Source organism: Pygocentrus nattereri, chromosome 21, assembly GCF_015220715.1.
Source record: "Pygocentrus nattereri isolate fPygNat1 chromosome 21, fPygNat1.pri, whole genome shotgun sequence".
Taxonomy (NCBI): domain Eukaryota; kingdom Metazoa; phylum Chordata; class Actinopteri; order Characiformes; family Serrasalmidae; genus Pygocentrus; species Pygocentrus nattereri.
In genome coordinates this window covers 33,326,372-33,343,616 of record NC_051231.1, presented here as the reverse complement: position 1 = coordinate 33,343,616, position 17,245 = coordinate 33,326,372, and the positions used below count along the sequence as shown (strand labels likewise).

The following is a 17,245-nucleotide window of genomic DNA, read 5'->3' as shown; positions in this document are numbered from 1 at the left end:
ATTTGAAATATGCCTAAAGCTACATGCTTAACCTAATAACTGAACACCTTATGATCAGCCAGGGTAAAATCACTGAGCACAATGGATGTGGAAGAATTCATTGCCATAGATGTAATTAAAACTTCACTTCAACTCGATCCCTTTAATTTGCAGTTGTGCTTAGCTGTACAAGTTGAGTGCCCTCAAAAACAGTCCTCAAGTTAAATGAAAAACGTACTCAAATATCATTGTTGGAAATTAAATTAACTTAATCATTAATAATTAACAAGCCTAACTTTGTCAGAGAGCAGGAACAGGATGCATAATTATAATGAAAAATTGCCTCTATTTCACCACATTAAATAAAAATGTTCAGAACCCGATACGTTTGGTCCTGTGTACATTTTTCTCCTGAATATCACTGGATCCTCTGAATTACGAGGTTAAATGTTGCTACATGTGAGCTAAAACTACTACACACTGAATTCATGTCATTAGACTGGTAGCCTTCTTAATCAGGCTTTGTTAGTGTACATTTCCATGTACAGACTGAGGACCGATGAAAAGAAGTCAGAACAAAATCAGGCTTCCCTGCACTTCTCTGATCTTCATCTGATGCTCATTGAAACAAAGCAGATCTCTCCTTTTAGCTTTATTTGAAAAGCTCTACAAATGTACCTGCACTCAGGCTAATCCAATACAAACTCATCTTAATATCACTGCTCACCCCTGATAAACTAATTTAGGCTCTCAGAATATCCTGATTATTATTTTCATGCTGGTAACATTTTCCTGAGGACATATTCTCAGGATATTCGCCAGCTTTCTGTTCGACTTTTCCCATTCCACCTTAAATGGTGCAGCAGCCAGGTTCTGAACTGCTGCGCCATCCATCTAAGGTGGAACAGGAAAATTTGAAGTAGCATTTGGTGAAAAAGAAGCTGACTTAATCTTCGTGGATGGTTGAAAGGCCTGATATTAGGAGGTTTCTCCATTTTCGCTAAACTGCTGAGTAACATTAACTTATTTTTTGCTGTTTCACAGAAACGACAGGTCAGTATTTTGTCTTGTTTGCTACTGTTTGTGATAGCTAGTCACACCTGCTGTACCATTATGTGGAATGGGAACACTGAAACAAGAATCTGCGAAAAAAGATCACGGGTGGTATTTCTGACAAGGAGTTTCAGCCTATCAAAAATATGTTACATAGAAGTTTTATTTATGCGCTCCGACAGAACATTTTGATAAGGTAGCACAGCTTGTCAGAGCACCACCACAGCCTGCCTTACTTCCATGTAATTTAGTGACATCAAATTAATGCACAATAGCTTTAGCTCACATGTAACACTATTAGTGTTATAGCCCTTTACAACCTCGTACTTTGGAGTACCCAGTGGTATTCGGGAGAAAAATGTACACAGGACAAAACATCAGGTTCTGAACATTTTTATTTAACACGGTGCGACAGAGGATATTTTTCGAACACCCTATTCATATTGGAGCTTAGACCTAAAGGTCCTAACACAGGCATAATGAGGACTACAGAATGACGACTGCAGTGATCTATTCCAAGTGCTTCTCCAACATACTACAGCATCTTTAATACACAGGTAAACTACTCTTCTCATTAATTAGCATGACTATTCAAGAACAAAATATTAAGTGACTGTGCTTTGTTTATAAGAAAACAGTCATGACAATCTTCCCCTGCCTATACTGAGCCTTCATGAACACCCTAGTATGCACTCCTTAGATTTCAATCGTATATCTAGTCACTTGGTGACAACATGCATTCTCCCTTAAAGAAAGGTCAAGGTTGTCTAAAAGGAGGAGCCATTCCAATAAGTCTTACATCCTAATAAAGAGTGGAAAAAACCTCTCACAGTATCCGATATGTGCTGCTGAATCTATTGTATATGGTCACATCATATTTACAAATTGTGATTGTATTATAATGTTACTCTTCATTTTCTCTAATCAAAAAGGTCACTATTTAATAAATACGGTCACAAACAAATGTGTTTTCTGATCAACACACTCAGAAAACATCAACTTTCATCAAACACTGATTGAAAGTACCAAATGACTTAAAATAATAATCATGAAAATAATAATAATTCATAACAAAACACAGAAAGTCAATTTTCACAATTTTCTTTGTTCAGCATCTCCAGGTTCATGTCTTCAGGACAACTGTTGTCTGACTGTTGCGTGATATAAATATCATTCTCACAAGTTCACAGAACGACAACTGTTGTGCCCAAGTTTCCTTCTTTGTCATATGAAAGTCTCCCAAGGACCTTGAAACAGAATTCCAGAGACATCTGAGAGCTTCTCCACAGCTAAACTGGGCTCTACTCTAGAGCCAATGTGCATTAAGGAGATTAAGCTTAACATAAGACTGAAACAATGTCTGCTCTCCAGTAACTGATACCTTTCACGTAGCAGTACTCACTAAAGTTTGGCCTCAAATAAGTTCCTCAAATATACTAAGAAACTGCAAGTAAATTTTGGAGGTTTATTATTATTTAGCACAGGAATATTAAAAGTACCATATTGCACTATTTACTCAGTTATTATCCTTAATCACAAATATTTCTCAATGAAGTCATTTGAGCTGAAAATCACTTGTTTTTGAAAGTGTTTTCTAAAGGGCCGCCTGATTTAAGGTAAATGATTCGAATATGGACATAATACTCCCAGAGTCATTGTCAGGGATGGGCGTGGAGGCATCAAGTGTGAAAAAAAATTCACACCTAAACGGAGTGAAAACACATGCCCAAATAGAGCAAGTCAATTGTGCTGACTGAACATTCATCTGTCTATATAAGAAGCTGCCTCAGACCCCTCCAAGCATCAACAGTCAGCCAACAAAGGTGAGTAACAATGAATGCTTACAGTGCTGTTTGGCATTCAGAGAAATATGATGCATTTCACAACTGTATCAATTATAAGAAGCTTTCTTTTTTTGTGAAAAATGTAGAAGCAATGAAAAAAATGTCATTTACTTAAAACTATTACTTATTCGTTCATTGTTACTGTTTTCTTTCCAGCACCTCCAACCAGCATCATTTAGAGAGTTTTCTTTCTGGACAGGGAGAGAGGTGAACCATTCTAACTATTATAACAAAGCTGTTTGGAGATCAGTAGATAATTAAAAAGGGCCGATCATGAAACTTTAATTTTTATGTGCAAAAACAAAATTTTCGAGTAATCACAATGCTGCACCAGTGGAATACTAACTCTTTCCACTCTCTCTACAATCAAATTCGGTGCTAAATGTTGCACTCTTTTGGTACTGACACTGACAAATCTACATACTGATAAACCTTCTTACTAGGGACTTACTCTTTGTTCAGTTTAGTTCCAACTATATATAACAACTTATTCAGCTCATTAAGGTATTCTACTGACTCTAATTAGCTGCTTCGGGTGTGTCAGAGCATTAGAACAGGACTCTACAGGAGAGCTGGTGACCTATGAAATCAGCACCTTCTCTCATCACATCGTCTATATAATAAATATATTAATATATTTATTCACGTGAAGTATGATTAATTCACCTGCTAAAACTACATTTCCAAAACTGTATGCTGAATACAAAGCTGTTTCCTTGAGGCAAACTGAATTTAAACAACCTGAGGTACATTCTGATGCATATATTCAAGGTTCTACAAAGAGAAAATAATTCTTAACAACTTTTCTACAGAATTTTCTAAGCACCACTGACTTTGGTCTAAAAATACTCACATTTTGTTTTTTTTCTTTACTCAAAGTAAACTGCAACTATGGGAGACGGTGAGATGGAATGTTTCGGCCCGGCGGCCATTTACCTTCGGAAGCCAGAAAAAGAGAGGATTGAGGCTCAGAACAAACCATTTGATGCCAAAACAGCATACTTTGTGTCTGAACCCAATGAGATGTACCTCAAAGGGGTTCTCCAAAGCAGAGAAGGTGGCAAAGCCACTGTCAAAACTTTATGTGGGAAAGTATGTATACCAGGTTCTCAGTACAGCGACTGAGTAATTTCAAGGCTCATGCAATGATTAATGATCTTGTTACACTAAATTAACATGTTTTTTACTACAGACCATTACAGTCAAGGAGAATGAAGTGTTTCCCATGAATCCTCCGAAATTTGATAAAATTGAGGACATGGCCATGATGACCCACCTCAACGAGCCTGCTGTGCTGTATAACCTCAAAGAGCGTTACGCAGCATGGATGATCTATGTAAGTCTTACACAATGTGACATGCTACAAATATTGCATGAATCTACTTGCCAATATTAAAATGTTACCATTAAAGAACAAACTACAGTGTTAAACGAATACCTAAAATAATGGCCATTGACCCTGCAGACCTACTCAGGGTTGTTCTGCGTCACTGTGAACCCCTACAAGTGGCTCCCAGTATATGATGCAGTTGTTGTGGTTGGATACAGAGGCAAAAAGAGAATTGAAGCCCCACCCCACATCTTCTCCATCTCTGATAACGCATATCAGTTCATGCTCACCGGTATGTTTGTATATTGCCGTGTCTCAATTTGTACACTGAGAAAAAAATATAATTCTGTAATCAGATATAAAATTGATTTCCTAATTCCATAATCAAAAATCCATCTAATCCATTCTCAAATGAATTACATGAAACATTCATTATTTAGCCAATGAATTACCTTCATTTTATTATTAGTGTTTTGCATTTTATGCTTATTAGGCATTTATTTCCTAAAAAAATTACAGTACCTACTTTTGTTTCTATTCATTTCATGATTGCACATACCATCTTTGTAGAGTCTTCCTCTTACTTTTCTGAACATAACTTTGGCTACTTGCTTTATGACTTAAATTAATCTTTCAGACAGGGAGAACCAATCCATTCTTATCACGTGAGTATGAAATGTTTAACAATCAGTGGGTGTGTGTATTTGGGGATGTATTTCCTCAGTAAATGTATTGGAATAAAAAAAAATACAATATCTTTCTCTAGTATTCGTTTCTTACTTTTTCCTGAATTAATTCCCAGTGGCGAATCTGGTGCAGGAAAAACTGTGAACACAAAGCGTGTCATCCAGTACTTTGCGACAATCGCAGTGTCTGGACAGAAAAAAACAGAGCCTGTTCCTGGCAAAATGCAGGTAAGTGAAATGTATGTACAACTACTAAGTGTTGCCTGCTGTACTGTACAACCTCAAAGAGGGTTAACACTGCAGGGAATAAGTGCTCAGAGTGCTCTCTTGAATAACTACTATCCTATTTAGGGGTCTCTGGAGGACCAAATCATTGCAGCTAACCCCCTGCTGGAGGCTTATGGTAATGCCAAGACTGTGAGGAATGACAACTCATCTCGTTTTGTAAGTTCATGTCCTTTGTACATTAAAGGTTTCCTGTGGAAATGTTCTTGATCATCAGTTTAGAGACATGTCTAAAGGGACAAACTGGTCGTTCAAAATATGACGGCTGATTTTCTATTTTCAGGGCAAATTCATCAGAATCCATTTTGGTACCTCTGGAAAACTAGCATCTGCTGACATTGAAACCTGTAAGACCCATAAAGCCACAAAAATCAGTGTCTAGCTTTTATGTAATTATAGTTAATGCATACTATCATATTAACACACTGAATTTATAGATCTGCTGGAAAAGTCTAGAGTAACATTCCAATTGTCTGCTGAGAGGAGCTACCACATCTTCTACCAGCTCATGACTGGGCACAAGCCAGAGCTCCTTGGTGAGTTTAGATGACAAAAATGACTCAAAGTCAGTTTACTAACATTCTGGTTTTCACATGACTTTACTGATCTGTATAATGACAGCTGTGCTTACTGTGAATGCAGAGTATAACTGCAGAGTCTGCATTTTAATTTCATTGTTCGTAATGGTCATTCTTGTTAACTGCAGAGGCACTGCTTATTACAACCAATCCATACGATTATTCGATGATCAGCCAGGGTGAAATTACAGTCAAAAGCATCAATGACGTGGAGGAGTTTATCGCCACAGATGTGAGCATAGGTTTTATAACATTAAAATAAACTCACTGAATGTTTGGTTCAGATTTTTGATTGTTGTTCAAATGCTTTATACCATACACAGACTGCTATTGACATCCTTGGCTTCACTGCTGATGAGAAAATAAGCATCTACAAACTGACTGGTGCTGTGGTGCATCACGGCAACATGAAGTTCAAGCAGAAGCAGAGAGAGGAGCAGGCTGAGCCTGATGGCACTGAGGGTACACAACAGATCATAGTTTGAACATACTACAGATCTTGATGGGACAAAAAACTCACCAAAAAACTTTTTCTTTTTACACAGTGGCTGATAAAATCGCCTACCTTCTGGGCCTGAACTCAGCTGATATGCTAAAAGCTTTGTGCTACCCCAGAGTGAAGGTCGGTAATGAGTTTGTGACCAAAGGCCAGACTGTACCTCAGGTATTTATCTGTTACTACATTTGTTACAGAGAAAAAAAAACATCCCCACCAATTTTAATACTATCAATTCATATGTGTTTTATCAGGTCAACAATGCTGTTATGGCTCTTTGCAAGTCCGTCTACGAGAAAATGTTCTTGTGGATGGTCGTTCGTATCAATGAGATGTTAGATACAAAGCAGCCAAGGCAGTTCTTCATTGGTGTGCTGGACATCGCTGGATTTGAGATCTTTGATGTAAATACAAAATATTTATAGTTCAGTCATAGTCAAGTGACACAAATTATAAATTAAACAATATATTTTATGAACATGGTTCTTTTGAAATACAGTTCAACAGCTTGGAGCAGCTGTGCATCAACTTCACAAATGAGAAACTGCAACAGTTCTTCAACCACCACATGTTTGTGCTGGAACAAGAGGAGTACAAGAAAGAAGGGATTGAATGGGAGTTCATTGACTTTGGTATGGACCTGGCTGCCTGCATTGAGCTTATTGAGAAGGTGAGATTCAAGCTAGTCTTGCCAACAAAGGCATTTGTGTCAATTTTGTCTAAAACATCCTTTCTCCTCCATTAGCCAATGGGCATCTTCTCCATCCTTGAAGAGGAGTGTATGTTCCCCAAGGCAACAGACACATCCTTCAAGAACAAGCTACATGACCAGCATCTTGGCAAAAGTAATGCTTTCCAGAAGCCAAAGCCTGCTAAGGGCAAAGCAGAGGCCCACTTCTCTCTTGTACACTATGCTGGCACTGTAGATTACAACATTGTTGGCTGGCTGGACAAGAACAAAGACCCCCTGAATGACTCTGTTGTGCAGCTGTACCAGAAGTCAGCAAACAAACTTCTGGCATTCCTGTATGCAGCCCACGCATCTTCAGAAGGTATTACAAACCTTAATCTAATTAATTTTAGTTTGATCAGCTATGGATCCAGGCTGGTACTCACAGATCATTTAAAAGGAATGTAAGCCTAATTATATAAGACCATCTCACAGTGCAAGAAAAAAAAAGTACTACTGTATTTTTTTGTCAACAACTGCTAAAATATGTCAGTCCTGGTGCACGTGAGGTTAACGCTAATTTTGTCACATCTACAAAACTGCAGAGAGCGGTGGTGGAAAAAAAGGAGGGAAAAAGAAGGGTGGCTCCTTCCAGACAGTGTCTGCTCTGTTTAGGGTAATAGAAAATCTTCACAGAAGATTGTGGAAAGAGTATATACAAAATGGGTACTGTGAATAAACTTGAATATCAATCATGTACTACTACACAGGAAAACTTGGGAAAATTGATGACCAATTTGAGGAGCACTCATCCTCACTTTGTCCGTTGCTTGATTCCCAATGAATCTAAGACTCCAGGTAAGCATGATCTGTGTAGAATCAGCTATCTGTGAATGTTAAAAATGTCCCCATAAAAACTCAAATTCTTTCATTCTAGGCTTGATGGAGAATTTCCTAGTTATCCACCAGCTGAGGTGTAATGGTGTGCTGGAGGGTATCAGAATCTGCAGAAAGGGATTCCCCAGCAGAATCCTCTATGGTGACTTCAAGCAAAGGTCAATTTCAAAGTCTACACATTTAAAAATATAAAACAGTTACAAAATAGTTACAGTTACTAATTCGCCACTTGAACTGAATCACAATTGTGAAAACAGATACAAAGTCCTGAACGAGATTATTTTAACTTTAAGTCATTCAAAAGTTTATGCAAAAAATGACGTCATATATTTCCAGATACAAAGTCCTGAATGCCAGTGTCATCCCAGAGGGACAGTTCATTGACAATAAAAAAGCTGCAGAGAAACTCTTGGGCTCCATTGATGTGGACCACACCCAGTACAAGTTCGGGCACACCAAGGTGAGTGAAACAAAAACTTTTTACTTAAAATTCTGTGAGAAATGATTTAAATTAATATTCTGACAAAATTACCAACTCTTGCTACAGGTGTTTTTCAAAGCTGGTTTGCTGGGTACCCTGGAAGAGATGCGTGATGAGAAACTAGCCGAGTTAGTGACCATGACTCAAGCTTTGTGTCGTGGCTACCTTATGAGGAGGGAATTTGTCAAGATGATGGAGAGAAGGTATGATGCCCTCCGGCCAGAAACTGATTTTGTGTTTCATGATACAACACACTGACATGCTTCCTTCTTTGACAGAGAGTCTATCTTCACTATTCAATACAACATCCGTTCATTCATGAATGTGAAACACTGGCCATGGATGAAGCTGTACTTCAAGATCAAGCCTCTTCTGAAGAGTGCAGAGACAGAGAAAGAAATGGCTGCCATGAAAGAGAACTTTGAGAAAACGAAGGAAGATCTGGCAAAAGCACTGGCCAAAAAGAAAGAGCTTGAGGAGAAGATGGTGTCACTTCTTCAGGAAAAAAATGATCTGCAACTGCAAGTAGCAGCTGTAAGTATTTAAAGTCAAGCTGGGCAATTATATTGAATTTTGGAAAACAATTAATGCTATTTAAAATTAAAATCAACAGGAATCAGAGAACCTCTCAGATGCTGAGGAAAGGTGTGAGGGCCTCATTAAGAGCAAGATCCAGCTTGAGGCCAAACTCAAAGAGACAACCGAGAGACTGGAGGATGAGGAGGAAATCAATGCAGAGCTGACCGCCAAGAAGAGGAAACTAGAGGATGAGTGCTCTGAGCTGAAGAAGGATATTGATGATTTGGAGCTCACCCTGGCTAAAGTTGAGAAGGAGAAACATGCCACTGAAAACAAGGTTAAGATTTTATGACTGTGCTTTACTACTTTAGAGATATTTCAGTATTTATACATGATCTAAAATGAGAATATGAAAAGTAATTAATACATCATCTCTTTAGGTGAAAAACCTTACTGAAGAGATGACTTCACAAGACGAGACCATTGCTAAGTTAACCAAAGAAAAGAAAGCCCTCCAAGAGGCACACCAACAGACTCTTGATGATCTCCAGGCAGAGGAAGACAAAGTCAACAGTTTAACAAAAGCTAAAACCAAACTGGAACAACAAGTTGATGATGTAAGAAAATAAAAGTACAAATTTTCTGTACTGCCTTAATCTAATATGCTCACATAAAATGCTATCTATTTTCTATCTATCTATAAATGCTTTAGTTAGAAGGTTCCTTAGAACAAGAGAAAAAGCTCCGTATGGACCTTGAGAGAGCCAAGAGGAAGCTTGAAGGGGATCTGAAGCTAGCCCAGGAGTCTATTATGGACCTGGAAAATGATAAACAGCAGTCAGAGGAGAAGCTCAAAAAGTGAGAGCATTCTTACAAATTAAGATTTGAATTTTCTGTGCTGTTTTCATTACACATCAATAAATGGTCATTTCCTCATTCACAGGAGGGACTTTGAAATAAGTCAGCTTCTAAGCAAAATAGAGGATGAACAATCCTTGGGTGCTCAACTACAAAAGAAGATCAAGGAACTTCAGGTGAGCTGCAAGACTCGGCAAACACAGAATCTTAAAGGTATGCCAGGGAATTTAAGTTACAGCAGCTAACAATAAGAGAGTTACAAAACACTGAAACTTACAAAACATTGACATTTTTGTAGGCCCGCATTGAAGAGCTTGAAGAGGAAATTGAGGCTGAGCGTGCAGCGCGCGCTAAAGTTGAGAAGCAGAGAGCTGATCTCTCCAGGGAACTTGAAGAGATCAGTGAGAGGCTTGAGGAGGCTGGTGGAGCCACAGCTGCTCAGATAGAGATGAACAAGAAGCGTGAAGCAGAGTTCCAGAAGCTGCGGCGTGATCTGGAAGAGTCCACTCTGCAGCATGAAGCCACAGCTGCTGCCCTCCGCAAGAAACAAGCTGACAGTGTTGCTGAGCTTGGAGAGCAGATCGACAACCTTCAGAGGGTCAAACAGAAGCTGGAGAAGGAGAAGAGTGAATACAAGATGGAGATAGATGACCTGTCCAGTAACATGGAGGCTGTGGCAAAATCCAAGGCAAGTTCTTTAAATAAATTCTCCAAAAAAAGAAATAAAACATGACCACATGAAAGTGACACAAGTCAAGTAAAATATATTTTGTCTATTCAACCTTTTAGGCTAATCTCGAAAAGATGTGCCGTACATTAGAGGACCAAGTAAGTGAGCTGAGAACAAAGAATGAAGAACAAGCTCGCCAACTTAATGACCTAAACACCCAAAAAGCACGGCTTCAAACTGAAAATGGTGGGTACAAAAAATGCTACTCTAAAGAAACAGTGCACACATATACAATAAAGAACAAGACTGTAAAATAAAGTCATGTCCATACTGGCAATATTTTTTGATAAAAGGTGAGTTTGGAAGGCAACTAGAAGAAAAAGAGGCACTTGTTTCTCAGCTGACAAGAGGCAAGCAGGCCTATACCCAGCAGATTGAGGAGCTCAAGAGACATACTGAAGAGGAGGTGAAGGTGTGTATCAATCAGCTATTAACACGATACACTACGCTTCAATTTGTATAATACTGTAAACTTGTAAATGACAAAATTGTGAAACTTATGTGAGATACATGGCATGAAATGTATGTCATTCAAATAACCTTTAGGCCAAGAATGCCCTGGCCCATGCTGTCCAGTCAGCTCGTCATGACTGTGATCTACTCAGAGAGCAGTTTGAGGAAGAGCAGGAGGCCAAGGCTGAGCTGCAGCGTGGAATGTCCAAGGCCAACAGTGAGGTGGCTCAGTGGAGAACCAAATATGAAACTGATGCAATTCAGCGTACTGAGGAGCTTGAGGAGGCCAAGTAAGTCTAACATAAATCCACAAACAGCTGTTTCAGCACAAAAACTTCGTCAACTACATTACAATGACATATGCACCATCACTATTAAAAGGAAAAAGCTTGCCCAGCGTCTACAAGAGGCTGAGGAATCCATTGAAGCTGTGAACTCCAAGTGTGCCTCTCTGGAGAAGACAAAACAGAGGCTACAGGGTGAAGTGGAGGACCTCATGATCGATGTAGAAAGAGCTAATGCATTGGCCGCCAACCTTGATAAGAAACAAAGGAACTTTGACAAGGTAATTTTTTTTTTATTAGTATTTCCCTTACCCAAAACAGATATACATAAAAAGCATGAATGCATATTTTATATGCTGTGATCTTAAGGTTTTAGCAGAATGGAAGCAGAAATATGAAGAAGGTCAGGCTGAGCTGGAGGGAGCTCAGAAAGAGGCTCGCTCTCTCAGCACTGAACTCTTCAAGATGAAGAACTCCTATGAAGAAGCTCTTGACCAGCTGGAGACCTTAAAGAGAGAGAACAAGAATCTTCAACGTATGTGTTATTAAAACATGCTTACCTTTCTTTTTTTAACCTATGTGCAAATATCCAACCTGCATGCAAATCATTGCTTTCCATTCCACAGAGGAGATCTCTGATTTAAGTGAACAACTTGGTGAAACTGGAAAGACTATTCATGAGCTAGAAAAGGCAAAAAAAACTGTGGAGACCGAGAAGTCAGAGATCCAGACTGCTCTTGAAGAGGCTGAGGTACCAAAAAGGATATTTATTCTCAAAACCACCCATTTCCCCTACAACAGTACAACATACTGCATATATAGCATATTAAAAAGAGCACATTATCTTTACGATCCTTTAGGGAACACTAGAACATGAGGAGTCCAAGATTCTTCGGGTTCAACTGGAGCTTACCCAATTGAAAAGTGAAGTAGACCGGAGACTTGCTGAAAAGGATGAGGAAATTGAGCAAATCAAAAGAAACAGTCAAAGAGTGATTGACTCAATGCAAAGCACCCTTGATGCTGAGGTCCGGAGCAGAAATGATGCTCTGAGAGTCAAGAAGAAAATGGAGGGAGATCTCAATGAGATGGAGATTCAGCTGAGCCATGCAAACCGTCAGTCTGCTGAGGCTCAGAAACAGCTTAGAAATGTACAAGGACAGCTCAAGGTAATGATAATTGTGCAATTTTTCATTGTGTTACCTACTGTACCTTTTTGTGTCATATCAAGTAACACAGATGATGGCTCTCTAAAATCACCACAGGATGCACAACTGCACCTTGATGATGCTCTCAGAGGACAAGAAGACATGAAAGAGCAAGTTGCCATGGTGGAACGGAGGAATACCCTGATGCTGGCAGAGATTGAGGAGCTGAGGGCTGCGCTAGAACAGACAGAGAGAGGCCGCAAAGTGGCTGAACAAGAGCTGGTTGATGCCAGCGAGCGTGTGGCTCTACTGCACTCTCAAGTATGAATAAATAAAAAAAAGAAATTAATGTAAATGAATAATTCAGATGACTAATTCAAATTGTAATAATTAACAATGTTTCCTCTAGAATACTAGCCTTATCAACACTAAAAAGAAGCTTGAGGCTGATTTTGTTCAAATCCAAAGCGAGGTAGATGACACACTCCAAGAAGCACGTAATGCAGAAGAAAAGGCAAAGAAGGCCATCACAGATGTAAGCATCTTACTCCTGGTAACCTAAATTAAGCGGTCAAGCCTTCTCAGAGATCATGAATTAAATCCATATTTTCCATGTCATTTCAGGCTGCCATGATGGCAGAGGAGCTGAAAAAGGAGCAAGACACCAGTGCTCACCTGGAAAGGATGAAGAAGAACCTTGAAGTTACAGTCAAAGACTTGCAGCATCGCCTGGATGAGGCTGAGAATCTTGCCATGAAGGGTGGAAAGAAGCAACTCCAGAAACTGGAAGCTAGGGTAAGCTATTAAATCAAAGATCATCTTAGCCAGTTTTCTTCTGTACGAATTCGCATTTCAGAAATCAAACCTATGTTACAGGTACATGAGCTGGAGGCTGAAGTTGAAGCTGAGCAGAGACGTAGTGCTGATGCTGTTAAAGGAGTCCGCAAATACGAGAGGAGAGTGAAGGAGCTCACCTATCAGGTAGCAACACATATGGTATCTTACATGCTTACTAAATGTTTGGATTTACCTAACAAATAAATCTGAAATTCAACTCAATCACTATTCACGTTTAAACCCACAGACCGAGGAGGATAAGAAGAATGTAAACAGACTGCAGGATCTGGTGGACAAGCTGCAGCTGAAAGTGAAGGCTTACAAGAGACAGGCTGAGGAAGCTGTAAGTTGCTTACACATAATCAAGTATCGCAGAAGTAGTACTGGAGTAGAGTAAAGAAATAGTGTGGTGGAGGCCAAAGTTGCAATAAAAAAGAAGAACAAATCCATTATAAAGAAGAGTATATGTACCAAGTAGATGTATTGACTTACTAGTCATATGTGATCTAGTGATAACAAACAAACGACAGACAAAAAATAAATAAATAAGTAAATAGTTTAAAAATCATTCTCTTACAGGAGGAGCAAGCGAATACTCATCTGTCCAGGTTCAGGAAAGTGCAACATGAGCTGGAGGAAGCTCAGGAGCGTGCTGACATTGCTGAGTCCCAGGTCAACAAGCTAAGAGCCAGGAGCAGAGAAGCTGGAAAGGTCATTTGAAGTGTATTTAATTGGAATACTTAATGCATTGTTTAATTGTAAAAGATGAGACATGTTCTACGGTCTACGGTTCTAAGTCTGGCACTGGTGATGTACAGGCTCTTTTAACAAGTTAATCTCTCAAGGGCAGTTGATCACCAGGACCACTCTGGGACACCACTGATATAAACATTATATTTGATAAACTTGAGAAAATAGAGGCTTTGTTTTTGAGAATCTTGACAATGCAGGCCTTGATACACACTGTTTCATACCCTTCAAGTTCTGAGCTTCAACTTACTTGATCTTTTCTGTTGCTTCTTCCAAGGGCAAGGATGCCGAATGATGGAAATCCAGCTCTGACAAAGTAGCGAGTAGTCATATAATATGAATTACTTGTGAAATGTTCTAATAAAGTAGAATAAACATGGCTGCAAATAATTTGGTAATTTTCTGAGTATTTCATTTCTCCATTTTAGTCCCATTCACTACTTGCAATAAGTACTGTGACACAAGGCAACTTTACCTTGGTGAACTGGTGATGCTATATATGCTTTAACTGCCTTTCAAACCATAAACTGCATTTTTTCTGTTGTGCTTGATATAAATAATGTTTTTATCTAAAAGGCACTTCACTTTCCTAAAGGTGAAATAACAGTGAAATGACCACTGCAGTCAGCGTGCTATCATCACATTGTTGCAGTATTCTCACCTTCATACTTTCATATTCATAATTTCACATGTGTGCATTTATGATGGACTTCAACAACAGTGTAATGTTACATACATATCACTAAAACTACATTTTTGCGTTAGTGACTAATTCTGCCAAAACTCTTGCTGAAGTTAACAGGCTCTTTTTTGGTTAATTAAAGCATATTCTGACCTCACTAATGTAAACCAACAAGCTGGGTGGACAGCAAACATGCTACCAGCTCCAATAATATGCAGACAGGCTTAAAATCTTTACTTAAGGGGGCAACATCTGAACTGCATTTAAGCAACAGAGCTGTTAAAAAATGTGAGCGTAACACTGTCCTAACAATCTATGTTGTCTACTAAATTTATGTCTTTAATCTAGATCCAATTAAGATCTTTCCTTGAAGCTATTTCTCCCCACTGCACTCTACTTGTGCCATGATCACAGCGGTGACAAATTGATATTTGTAGAATCAAGACAATTTTAACCCATAAAATACAGAAAATCATACTGAATAATAAAATAACAGTATAAAACCTAAAAAACCTGTGTATGTGTTTAACCTCTAGAACAGTGGTTGTCAAACTGGTCCTCAAAGATTCCCAGGCAGTTCATATTTTTGCTCTAACTCTATACATTGCCAGTTGGTAAAAATATAAAAATGTGGACCGTCTGAAGGCCCTTGAGGTTCGTTTTCAGAACCACTGTCCTAAGCGATCCACCATGGATAACATAAAATCTTTAGAATGTAGTCCAAAAAACAAGCCACAGAAGTTCAGAGAGTATCACACTATACACATACGACAGACATACCAAAATTGGACTGGTTTTACTGCTTTAACAGATGTGAAATTTGCACTCTGTTGCTGTTCATATTTCATGAAAATACAAATATCAAAGCACTTAAACAATGGTCCTAATTAAAGATGGCATATCTGTACTGATAGGTATCAGTATTGGGCTGTTATAATCATAAAATGCTGCATAGCATATCAGAGAAAAAAGGAATAGATGCAATTCCATCCTGTAACAAGTCCTTTATCTTGACACACCCATTCACTCATAGCATGCACTCATACTATGTGATGTGACGTTAGATTACTATGTCTTCCTGTGGGGTAGCCGTCTTTGAGTAGTTTGAGCATGATAGCCTACTTTTAGATGTTCATTTAGAGTAACATGCTTAAAAATAGCTAAATTTAAAGAATAAGCTTTTAAGCTAAATAAACATTAGATCTGTATTGGTACTGGAAAAGTGCCCGTAACTCTATTGTCCTTTTAAGAAGAATGTTTATCTTCATGAGGACATTTTTCTTTGAATAGTTTTCCCTCAGATCACACTCACAAGTTGAAGCTGAATCCTGACCTGACCTGACCCAACCAGGCCACTTTACTAGCAGGTTACTGCTAAATTTGAAGCCTGAAGCTGACAGGACCCTGCTCATGTTGCTGAATTTACACTCAGTGTCAAGTAGGCCAAGCTACTTGGGAGGAAAGCTGCTAAAAATGTTCATTTCTAAAATAAAAATTATAAGAAATTCCTATAAAATGTGGACCTTAATATTGTCAATGTCCAAAGAAGTATTTCCAAAACGTTACTGTCACTCAAAAAGGCAAAAATTTTCTTAACTTTTAATGTAAGTCAATGTAATTAGATTTTTTCCCCCAAGGAAGTTTCTATTTCTATCGATCCATTCATCATGAAATTTTGACACAATGTAACAGTATAAAAATGAAAAAAAAAAAAAGATGTTTTTCTTTTGGACCATGAAAATATACTACAATGTATTAACTTTACCACTTTCAGAAAACATATAAAGCATTTATAAACATTCAATTAGTACTAACTCAATTAGTTCCTTCCATTTCAATTCTCAAAAGCACAAACACTGACAAATGTGTACTGTTTATGTTATTCTGCCACTACAGTTTAACAAATGAGACTACACATTTCTTCAAATAATGGAAAATTGTCATATAATTTTCACTCCAAACAATAAGGCACTTAAGCTACTGTATTTGATCTGACCCTGTGTGTCATATGCAAGACCCCTGCAACAGTACATAAATGACATAACTGTTCTCTTTAGTAATTTCATATCAATGGCTTTAAATGAAAACGTCAGTTTAAAAAGACGAAGTGGTCTATTTCATACAGTTTCCTGTAAATTAAACCACTGACATTAAGTAGCAAGTCAAATGACTTCAGTATGAACAGTCAAAACCATCACTGATTGCTTCTTTCAGTAGGAGTGCAGATTTAAGTTCAGTTTAGTTACCTACTAAGACAAACAGATCCTAGGTCAGCAATCATACCATAAAGAGCTTCATGAATACAGGCCCAGGCCTCTCATACCTATAAAGCTTCTCTGCCTCCAACGTTAACATGGTAGCCCAGCTGTATATATCCAACTAAACATGTCTACTGTTGTTGACATGAAGTTCTAACCAAGTTAGAATTTGCTGCTACTGTTTGACCTCTTGAACCCATAACCATTTTCCTGATCTGTATCCTCATATCCTCTTTTTCTCACTTTATCCTTATCAGCATTGCAAACTATGTCTACACAGTTTAGAAGTGTGAATAAGTGATTTTGTCTCCCTATTGCTACATTAATATATATAGTTGCATGAAGAGAGCAGCCCTTGATTTTGAGGTGTGTTTTAGATCACTGTCCTGATGTAGAAGCCATCCTCTTTTCAGTGTCAGTTTCCTGA

The 17,245-nt window shown here is 38.4% G+C and overlaps 1 protein-coding gene across 1 annotated transcript; it reads left to right on the top strand.

Annotated features, from left to right (window-relative positions):
• The first annotated feature begins 3,055 nt into the window (after positions 1 to 3,055).
• LOC108443910 (myosin heavy chain, fast skeletal muscle) lies at positions 3,056 to 14,268 on the top strand. Its single transcript, XM_017724809.2, has 40 exons — positions 3,056 to 3,083; positions 3,756 to 3,968; positions 4,069 to 4,212; positions 4,342 to 4,498; positions 4,844 to 4,871; positions 5,009 to 5,120; positions 5,244 to 5,336; positions 5,461 to 5,524; positions 5,615 to 5,713; positions 5,884 to 5,987; positions 6,079 to 6,217; positions 6,301 to 6,419; positions 6,506 to 6,655; positions 6,751 to 6,921; positions 6,997 to 7,303; positions 7,527 to 7,597; positions 7,692 to 7,779; positions 7,859 to 7,976; positions 8,155 to 8,278; positions 8,366 to 8,502; positions 8,578 to 8,833; positions 8,913 to 9,155; positions 9,259 to 9,435; positions 9,531 to 9,676; positions 9,762 to 9,852; positions 9,975 to 10,364; positions 10,466 to 10,592; positions 10,700 to 10,818; positions 10,953 to 11,149; positions 11,241 to 11,424; positions 11,513 to 11,678; positions 11,770 to 11,894; positions 12,004 to 12,312; positions 12,409 to 12,612; positions 12,701 to 12,826; positions 12,916 to 13,086; positions 13,168 to 13,272; positions 13,376 to 13,471; positions 13,708 to 13,839; positions 14,156 to 14,268. Exons 2-40 carry the CDS (start codon positions 3,768 to 3,770, stop codon positions 14,171 to 14,173), a joined length of 5,808 nt encoding a protein of 1,935 aa, XP_017580298.1. The 5' UTR covers positions 3,056 to 3,083; positions 3,756 to 3,767; the 3' UTR covers positions 14,174 to 14,268.
• The last annotated feature ends 2,977 nt before the right edge of the window (positions 14,269 to 17,245 follow it).